General features: G+C 47.4%; 1 protein-coding gene across 2 annotated transcripts; it reads right to left on the bottom strand.

The window, feature by feature from the left end:
• Positions 1–415: 415 nt before the first annotated feature.
• COA6 (cytochrome c oxidase assembly factor 6) lies at positions 416–7,403 on the bottom strand. Of its 2 annotated transcripts, none has more exons than XM_060642844.3 (3): positions 7,277–7,403; positions 6,441–6,600; positions 416–738 (listed from the first exon to the last, which is right to left on the bottom strand). In XM_060642844.3, the coding sequence occupies exons 2-3, from the start codon at positions 6,582–6,584 to the stop codon at positions 643–645; spliced, it is 240 nt and encodes a 79-aa protein (XP_060498827.1). In that variant the 5' UTR covers positions 6,585–6,600; positions 7,277–7,403; the 3' UTR covers positions 416–642. The 2 variants fall into 2 exon arrangements, with proteins under 2 accessions (XP_060498827.1, XP_060498825.1); XM_060642842.3 differs by lacking the exon at positions 7,277–7,403 and adding an exon at positions 7,102–7,270.
• Positions 7,404–10,564: the final 3,161 nt, after the last annotated feature.

Raw genomic sequence — 10,564 nt, 5'->3', positions numbered from 1 at the left:
CAAACAGCATTAAGATATTACGGGAAATCGCTTGTAAAAGGAAGAGTCACCCCGGGGCAAACTTCATTACTTTTAAGAGAATGCCACCACCCTGATCAGCCGTCCGCATTAAGACCAGCCCCTCCACCAGCAGGGAAAAAAAAAGTACAGCCCACTGAAAGCTCAAATGATGGTTATCTTTTTTAAAGTACGTGCATTGTTTTTTTAGACATAATGCTCTTGTACACTTGAGACTTCAGTATAGTGTAAACGTAACTTTTATGTACCCTGAGCAATCATTCGTCTGACTTGCTTAGTTGTGCTCTTTGCCTTATCGAATGGTCTGGAACCGAACGTGCGCCATCTCCAAGGTCTGTATTTGTATCTGTCATATTTGCCTACTACTGATGCTCCAACCAAAACAAACAAGAGTACATGGGTTTTTATAATAGGCTTTAATTTTTCTTAAAATATAGATTTCTGACTACATTAAAACTAAGCATACTTCATACCATTTCGACTCTTCATAGTGTGAATGATGGAATCTGTTACTTGACCATTTGCGTGTGGAACAAGTACTGATGGTGAGTCCCATCATTGCCGCGGTCAGCGGAGCCTTGGAGAGAGAATCGTTTCAACCCTTCTGACAAGTTCAGGAATAGCCTAGGACTTCACAGTTGGTTTTGAAGGCTGGAATTGTCCTGCTTCAAATTTTTCTTTGAACTTTAAGTAGTCTCTTCTTTTATCAAAATATTTTATCTGTTGAGAAAAAAAGTGAAGTTAAGGGAAACTTTTGCAGTTTAGAAGAAACAAATGCACAGATTTAGTTGAGTAAGTGGTATAAGTGATTTGCATTCTAGAATCATTTTGAATCCATGCATATGATATATGAGTCTCCAAAGAGGATGTAAACCAGTGAGCCCTGACCCCTTTTGAGTTATAGATCCTGTTGAGACTTCAAAGAACCCACGAACCTTCTCGAAAAATGCCCCTGTGCCTGGATGTATGAATCTTGCCATGCAGGCTGAGAGAGTTCATAGGTCATAACACTCATGATTTAAAGACATTGTACAAGTTTTTATCAACTGTAGTTTCAATAAATTTTGTAGTTCACCAACCATATTTTTAGCAAGGTGATCTCATCCAGAAACACATGGTTAAAAATTATACTTATAAACTAATTTATTGAAATTTTACCATCCAAAGACGTCCTCTTATTTACATCCTCCTCTTGCCTAGGGAATTTGAAGTATCTTAAAGCCCCATATCCTGAAACAGTAAAATTCCAGCAGAAAATCAAGGTCAACCACAAAACTCTCCGTGTCTATATCTGAGCTGCTCTGCAGACCAGGCAAAGGCAGAATACTACACGTCTTCACTGTCAGAATAAACAACACTAGTTCTTTTGATAAAAGCCCTCCTTAGGCTCCACTAAATAATTTAAGAATTAAATCCTAAGTGAAAATCAGACTGAGAATGTAAACCTATCTCCAGCTGGAATGAGAGACACAGACCATTTCTCCCCAGGACACCGCAGCCACAGAACGTCCTGACCCCGCTAAGGGACTACTGCTTTCTGCCTCACCAAGAAACCTTGTCCTCTGCAACCAGAGACTATCAGAAATTTGCTGTTAGTGGTTCTATCAATAACAGTGAAACCTCTTACCTTTGCCTGGAGGATCTAAAGCAATCTAACACAAAGCAGCAGCCTTCATTTCCAACCCAGGGGCAGGATCTCAAGGGATTTCTGAACACGATGTTCATCTTTAAGAAAACAGGACCCTTGGTCCCCTTCTCAGTCCGGAGCTGACAATGACCTGTTTAGATGCAGCCCTGTTTCATTTCAATTTTGCCTGTATCCCGTCCTGCCCCTATGCCTGGGGAGGACTCCTTTCCTCCGGTTGGTGAGGTGCCCACAGTTCCTCTGATATGTGGCCTCCCTCCCCAGTTATGTGTTAATACATCTGTCAGACTACAGATTCACCCCTGGTGGCTGGGGGGGGGGGTGTTCTTTATTAAAGATCTCACAGGAAGAAGCGGACAGGGTCTGGACATCTGAGGCAAGTTAACAGATCTTTGTAACATGTCACATTGCCGACCACTTAACCGACAATTGCACGTAGACGTCCTACTAACACCTCGGTCCCAGCCGCCGCTTCAAACGCGTCTGTCCTCTAACACTTCAGTGGATGCGCCCGTACACACCCCCACACTTCGATCCCGCCCCCTCCTCGTCGCTACAGCACAGGCCCTCCCTTCTAGCTCGGATTGTCCCAACAGCTCCCGAACTGGGTTCTTGACCCTCCTTGATCCGTCTGTCGTGCTGCTGCCAGGCATGATCTCTCCCCAGCCCACAGCTGGTCCCATCCCTTGCTACAAGGTCTTTCCGGGTACCCCTGCGCTTAAAGGTCCACCTCCAAACTCCTCAGCAAGACAGACAAGGCCATTCGTGGCTTGGTCTCTGTCCTCCCTGAATGTGCCACCAGTCCCGGAAATGCCGGCCCAACAGAGCCCCTCCAGCTCCTAGACGCGCTTCTTTCTTGCGCACTCTACTTCCAGGCCTCTGTGCTCCACCCTCTGCCTGAACCGCTCTCTTCCCAGGCCTTCCCCTCCTCGGTTCACAGTCCAGGATCCTCGACACGGCGCACGCGCTCTCTCTCTCCAAGCCAGTAAGCCAACGAGCAGTTACCGAGAAGGACCGTGTACGCGAAACGCTAGCATCCTCTAAGCCACTACATGAGATAGGGGACAGCAGTGCGAACGCCAACGCTCTGGAATTTCTACAACGTATCAAAGGTTTATACGAAAAAGACAGTATCTGAAATTGATAATGGGATCGGGTCTCTCGGATGATGCCAGAATGATGGATCTCATCCCTGCTCCTTCCTCCGCTGAACCGACAGGAGACTTTACACGGGCCTGTTACACACGTTAGGCTGACGAGCGCCATTAAAAGCCACAAAGCAAGAGGGAAGAGTAATTCGTTGTGGTGACAGCATTTCAGCTGTTTGCCACGCTTCTTAGGTAACAAAGGTCCTTTTCGTACTTGACCTCAGCTGATCTTGGACAAGTCACTTCACCTTTCTAAGCCTTAGGTCCTACCGTGTAAAACAGACACACAAGTACTCACGAGACTGAATGAAAAATAAAGCTCATAAAAAAAATGTCTCACCCAGGATGGACCCAAACGATACTTGCATTTCTGACCCCTCCCTGCCCACGTACCCCCCCTGCCTTCTCCCACACCGCTCCGGAAAACATCTTTCCGTTTCTAGACTCTGGCTACTGGGGTAAGGCTGCAACAGCTGATACCTGCACAGAGCGCTCCGGTGAGGCGGGAGGTGGCTGAGAAAGAGCACCGCACTGCAGAATCAGACCGTTTTAACCAGGAAAGTGGCCACCACGGTCAAAGGCTGCAGAAGTCAATTCCAATATTTTGCTGCACTACCCACCACCCTCCTGCATTGGGGTTGGCTTTGCAGGCTACGCTCATTCTCTCCACCAACACTCCCGTCCTAATGCTGGGGGGGGAGGGGGGGCAGCGTCTGCGAGGTCAGTCCTTCCGTGGCCCAGGCCTCCCGGCTCCTTGACCTCATCCGTGACCTTGTCCCCCAACCTTCCTCCCAGGACCAAAGTGTAGGCCTCGGCCTTCCCAATAAATCCAGCTTTTCCGCAGTCCCAATTCTGAGCATCCTGCTCTCCAACCACCAGCTCTTCCCTTTCTCTGTGAGACCCAGACGCCAATAACCCACTCGCCACCTTGTCACTGGCTCCCTCTCCCTTCCTCATGCCGCCTCACTGCCAAACTCCAAGCTTTCCAACGGCTTCTCGCAGCACTCAGAGTAAATGCCACGGCCCCTGGCCTCCGGTCACCTCTCCAACCCTGACCTCCGCTACTCCCTCCTTGCTGTTCCTTAAACAGCAGGGCCGTTGTGTTGTCCCGCTGCCATCCTGAGGATGCTCCTTCAGTACGCCCCGCAGTGAAGGCTGACGCCCTGCTCTCCGGGCCTGTGTCGATGCAGGTGGCCATCACCGAGGTGAGGGGCACGGGAGGAGAGGCCTGCTGGGTACAGGATGGGGACGAGTTCAGTCCTGTGTACGCAGAGGGCAAGGCTGGTGCTTGTGAACATCTAACTAGACTGCTCGACAGGTGCCTCCGGAGCTGGAGCTGCAGATCGGGCACCAACTAAGACCAGCCTGCCCCGGGAGAGCGGGCACACCTTAACACGCGTAGGCAGGCGTTCCAAAAGGCGTGGCTGCTACACACGCAGGGGGAACTAGGGCAGTGAACCCTAAAGGCGCCCAGGGAGAAGGGGCTCTTGCGTTTCAACGGACCGGAAACTTAGGACTGAGGTTCAAGAACAGCAGGAGGCTCGTGCAGGCTACTTTCAGGCATCTCGGTGTCGCGGGGCAAGCACAAGCGGCAGCGTGTGGAGAAGGGGAAAGCGTGGGGTCTGGACTCAGACTCCTGGGCTCAAATCCAGGCTCCGCGCTTACAGGTGATTTCCTTTCAATGTGCCCGGGGTCCCTGTCTGCAAAACTAGGTGACAGCTGCTAGGAGGAACACATCTGAGATGCTCAGAGCCCTTCCTCAGTAAATAAGAGGAGTGACCGGGACACAGGAACCTGGGGAGAGGGCTGGCCCTCGGGCTGCAACATTCAGCCAGGGTCAGAATGGAAGGGACACAGAATGAAGAAGCAACTGGCTGGCAGTAAAAACAAACGAAAACCAAAAACCAAAACAAAACCCGTTATGATGCAGAGAACAGAAGGTGCCCTGAAGGTAGGGGAAGGAGAGGGTCTGCCAAACCCCGGGTTGGAGAGAAAGCAGTGGGTTTCCATGGAGAAAGGATAAAAATAGGACTGTAGTGCGACTTTGCCAGGGGCTAAGACCGTGATTCCCAAGGGTCGTTACTGTCAGAATCACCTGTAGAACCACAGCCAGTCTGAAAAGCTCGGGTTCTATTTCCAGACATTCAGCAAATCGGAGGTGAGGTCTGGGACACGGCTGTTCAGCAAACGTCCACATGATTAAGACGTAATCTGAGTGGAAAATCAGGGCAACACTTGTCAAAAGACCGGTCTAGTGACAAAATTCTCCTGAGAAAATGCGGGGGTGGGGCGAGAACGGAACCAACACCCCAGCTGTGACCCGCCTGGGTGGGGGGAGGGCTAGTCCTGCCCTGTTCTCAGCAACCCCTTGTGACCGCGGGGCGGAGGGCCCGGTGGGAAGGGGGCAGCACAGGCAGCAAAGGGATCAGGGCCTTCCAGGAATCGGGTTTGATCAGCCCAAACTCCCACCTGCTAGTTAAACCAGGGAGTTCACAGTGCATCTGGCTAGTGGGCAAACCAGGGAGGTATAACATTTTTTTTTTTTTTTTTTTTTTTGCCTAAATCATGATGCAATCTGATCACAAAGCCCCACATTTATCAGGTTTCTGTTTCTGTGTCAAGTTAGACATCGACTCTCCATGGGAATCCCATGAGGTACATGGCATGATGCTGATCTGACCAGGAGCTCATCTAAAGCAGGTTCTCGGACTGCCTCACTCCCTGCCCAGCCCTCCGGTAGGACCCCCCCGCCCCGACCCTCCACCTGGTCTCCCGCACGCCTCCCGCTCCTCATCTAAAAATGTGGCAAAGACCCTAAAAGCACGTCTCATCTCTAGGATGATCTGTTCGCACGCTACCTAGCACACTCTACAGCAGCACGATGGGAGTGAAAAAGCACAGACAAATTCAGGTTCAAATCTGCCATGGGCCAGCGGGGCCTGACTTCGAACTGCAGTTCTGCCACTGACGGACGAATAGAGTAAGTTATTTCAATACCCCAAGCTTCAGATGCCTCCTCTGGACACATTGCAAACCGCCCATCTGAAAGGATGCGGATACAGGAGTGCCCACCACTTAGGACCATTTGCTGAGCTCAATGTTAGTTCCCCTCTCCACCCACTCCCAGAAGGGCAGGCAGTACAGAGCAGGGAAAGGCCTGTCGGGGAGGCATCTGGGGCGGAGGGTGGCAGAAGCCATCATAAGGGCATCCTCTTCTATTTTCTAAACCATTCTCAGAGCATTTTGGGTTTATGGCCCTATGATTTGGGGTGGGCGACAGGGAATGCTTTATTTCCGACAGTAGCTCTAGGCCCATGAATTAGCCAACCCTTGCCCAAGATTCAAGACTCTTTAAGATTCTGGAGAAACCTACCCATGTAGTGGGTCGCAATTTTTGGTTACTGTCTGTATGTTTGTTTTCAGTGATCTTTAAAGTGTCAGGTAACATCTCCCAAATGCCTCCCTGATGTAAGTGCACAAAACACACCTGGATTACCAGAGGTCTCTCTGCTGCTCACAGAAACTAGACGTGACACGCCTCGGACAGGGCTTCATTTGTCATCGACCACTCACCCTGTAAGCTCTATGCATTTTAACAGCGGAGAGAAACGCATCCGAGTGTGCCTTACCCACTGTTGGGGACAACTCGATTCAAAAGAGCTTCTTAACTTCTTGCACTGAGAAGCGTCCTCTGTGTTCTCATCTAAACACTTCCAGTACTCATCCCGGGCTCCCCAGCAAGCCTGCCTTTCTTTCATAGAAGGGGCCGCCATTCCCAGTGGGCTCCAGCTGTCGGCCGAAATAACATGTGACATTAACGAGGAACTGGTCAATTCACAGATAACGCCGCAGTTCCCTCCCACCTCCTCTTTTTAATGATGCAACTGACATCAATCAGTTCTAAATTAACAATCCCATGAGAACACCTGCTTTTGAAGCTTAGCTCCTACTCCATGGAACCGCATCCACTGCTGGGTGACAGCCTGGTCTCGGGAAGCCCGAGTTAGAAGTACGGCTCTGGCACGGGGCTGTCACTTAGGGGAGATCATTTATCCTCTAGGACCTGCTGCCCATCTGTGAAACGGGGTAGCAGTGCCTAGTTTACAAGGTTGCCGATGGAACCAAACTTCTGCACAAATAAGTGCACGGGGACAAAATCACCCCGCAAGGGCCAGGTGTGCTACCCAGGCCTGCAGAAGAGGAGCGCGAGGAGCGCGGAGTCGGTGACCGCCGCGTCCTCGTTCCACGCTCGCTCGCCCGCCCGGACCCAACCACGTGCTGACCTCTCACCCGCCCAGAACCAGGTTCCCTTCGGCACCGACGGGGGTGTGGGGGGAGGCAGGGGTCATGCAGCCCAACAAACTGGGGGAAGAATGCGCGGTGCAGAGTCCTGGCGCCGGAGGGTCGCCTCGCCCGCTGGGGCTCGAGCGGCGTTACAACACCCCACCCTAAGAAAGCAACTCACGCGGTGAATCCGCCCTCCAGCTTGGAATGACCCTTACGGGATCCCGTTCAGGGTTCGAGGAAGGCGGGACTTCCGGCTCCGCTCTCTCGTACTGCAGCTACTTCCTTCCGGATCTCCGGTGTTGTGGGAGGCGGTGCCTGGGGGTGTGGAGGTGGAGGCTGGGTGTGACTCTGTCACCGCTCAGAGAGGCCTGAACCTTACTGGTGTGTAAAGCCTCCCCCCCCCCCCACCCATCAGCTTTTAAAAGTTGTGAGGAACTGTGCTCCTTTCGTAAATATCAATGGCTATGTATATTTCCTCCAGCGCCGCCTGGAAGGCTGGACTCGCCAGCCCTGCGGGAGAAGGCAGTTTGGGGTGGAAATTTGCCCCTGAGGGATAAGAGCTAGACAAAGTGTTACAGATGAAAAGCCTGACTCATCGCTTCCTAGAGAGAGATACGTAGAGAGACAGAGATGGAGATGATAGAGGGAGGGAGGGAGGGAGAGAGAGAGAGGGGGAGAGAGAGAGAGAGAGAGAGAGAGAGAAAGAGAAAGATGGGGAGGGGAAGTGGGGGAGAGGAAAGAGGGGAAGAGAGATGGGTAGAGAGGGAAAGGGACACGACCCAGACGACTTGGCAAAAAAGTGCATCAAGCTGCGAACCCTAGGCTTTGAGCTCCTAGCCCCCTGGTTGAGATTTCATCCTGGTACATTTCTCAACATCACCAGCTTGCCTTGAACCCTTGAGGCTTGCTTCTGTGCAAAGAAAATGTCTTTTTAGTTGGTATTTGGAGACATCTAGTGAAAGAATGTGAAAGCAAAGTGTCGTTCGACTGAGATGTGATAGTTAAAATGTGAGCCTGATTATAGTTTACAGATAGGATCTGTGGACTTGGATATAAAATTTGTGGAAAGGTAGCACAAATTGGTCAGGAGAATGGAGAAAATCAGTATCTGTGATATTGATTTAGTCTTGTGGCTTTTTACTCCCCAAACGCCAAGGTATCTTAAAACAGAATGAAAAGAGCTGCTCCAGATATTGCAAAAGTATGCTTTTTCTAACAAACAAGTTAATATCTCGGAGCGGAATCTTTAAAAGCACGTTTATGGATAAAGATCAGTCAGTCATCTGCTGTTTGTTTGGGTCTCTTAACATATTCCACCTGCATCATCTAATCCTGTTCTGAAGTGCCTACAAAACTCATAAGCAATGTACAGTTCTGCATTCGATGCAGGTGTGTGATGTTTTCCAAATTAAATATATGCAGATTTTCAGGGCAGCTATGTGAAGCTAAGTACTACCAAACATATGTGCTACAATATGGGAAGTATTTCTGTAATAGTTAATGGACTCAGATGATAGTGGGACGCTTTTTCTGTACCGCAGCCACTCATTTCTCTTACGCTATGTCTATCAAAGATAGTTTATATAAAGATAATACCTTCTAAGTATGACTGATGAAACATAAAAAGGATGAAAAGAAAAAAGAACGGGTCTTGGATGACGTGTGAGTTGAAAAAAAAAAATACATTTAAATTTTTAAAAAATTTAAGGTTATTTGTACTTAATAATAAGTATATAAAAGTGAAACTTGACTGAATTACGAAGAAAAAATATGAAGTCCTATTAGGTTATTTTAATAAGCCTTTCTCAGTGATTTTTTAAGACAAGACAAGTAAAAGAAAAGTCAATAAGGATACAGAAAATTTGAATAACATGATTAAGAAACTTGACTTAATGAATATACACTGAACACAACCAAAATCAGAATGTACATTTTTTCCCAAAGTAAACATGGCATGACTCCCAAATCAACCACATACTTAGCTGTAAAGCAACTCTCATCAAATTTTAAAGATTGAAATCATTTGGTATGTGTTTCTTGACCATGACACAATTAGGCTAGAAATCAATAAAGAGCTATAACAAGTCCAGGGTCACCTGGGTGGCTCAGTCGGTTAAGCATCCGACTTCGGCTCAGGTCGTGATCTCATGGTTTGTGAGTTCCAGCCCTGCATCAGACTCTATGCTGACAGCTCAGAGCCTGGAGCCTTCTTCAGATTCTGTGTCTCCCTCTCTCTCTGCCCCTCCCCTACTTGCACTCTCTCTCTCCCTCAAAAATAAGTAAACATGAAAAAAAAATTTTTTAAAGAACTGTAACAAGTCCATATAAAACCTAGTTAAATAAAGAGTCACAATGGTAATTAGAAAATATTTTGAGCTGAACAATAAAATACAACAGCAATGCCTGTGGAGTGAGGCTAAAACAGAACTTAGAGGAAAATTTGTAGCCTTAAGTATATTAGGAAAAAGGCTAAAAGGTTTTTAGCTAAACACCCCTTTTCAAGAGTTAGAAAAAGGAGAGAAAACTTAAAGTAAAAGGACAAAAAATTAAAGTAAAGGACAAATAATTTTAAGAGCAGGAATAAATGAAACGGGAAACAAAAGTAGTGTGCTAGAGACAGTTGGTACTGACTCAGGAGAGCAAATTGTGCACACCTCTCCCCAGCTCCATGGTCACTAACATCAAATTAGTGGTTTGAAATTGCCCATGATGGTAATATTCACACAATAAAAGACTAATAAAATTGACAAATATCTGAAAGCATTGAACAATAAAAGAAGGGATGTTAACCGGTATCAGTAATGAAAACTATAGACATCCAAAAAGTTAGGACATGTTATAAACAATTTAATGCAAATAAAATTTAGATAAATGCACAATTTCAAGCAAAACACAGCTGGCTGATTCAAGAGTGGGAAATATGAATCTGCCTAAATCATAATTTAAATCAGTAGTAAAAAATTTTCACACACAAATTCCAGGTCCACAGCTCCACCAGTAAGTTCCTCTAAACTCTGAAATAATTACATTCTTCCTGTATGAGGCTGCCATAACTTTTGTGCTAATTACAAAATCCCCCACTTCTGAAACACCAAAGTATTTGGAACTCATTAGGTGAAAATGTGACTTAGTGACATGAGGCTCTTTATAGTCCTATATAGGCTCTTTATGTACTTAGGTGATTACATGTTTGGCTGCAGAAATAGTAATGTTTGAATATTGGTTATTGACTATAGGTGCTCTCCCAGTTCCTGCTGAGAGTGTTACATAAATAATATATATTGTATTTTCCACAGTACCTTTCCAATGTCCAAAAAGTCTGTATTCCAAAACACATCCAGCTCCAAGAATTTCAGATAAAATGCATAGGCCTGTATGGAAAAATGTTTTTATGACTTAGGGGTCAAGACGTATTTTTAGCCATAAAAGAAAAGATCAATAAATTTGTATTAAAATGAAGAATTTT

This window comes from Panthera onca, chromosome D2 (assembly GCF_046562875.1).
Source record: "Panthera onca isolate mPanOnc1 chromosome D2, mPanOnc1 haplotype 2, whole genome shotgun sequence".
NCBI lineage: Eukaryota > Metazoa > Chordata > Mammalia > Carnivora > Felidae > Panthera > Panthera onca.
Note: the sequence above shows the minus strand (reverse complement) of the source record. Positions and strands in the feature narration are given on the sequence as shown.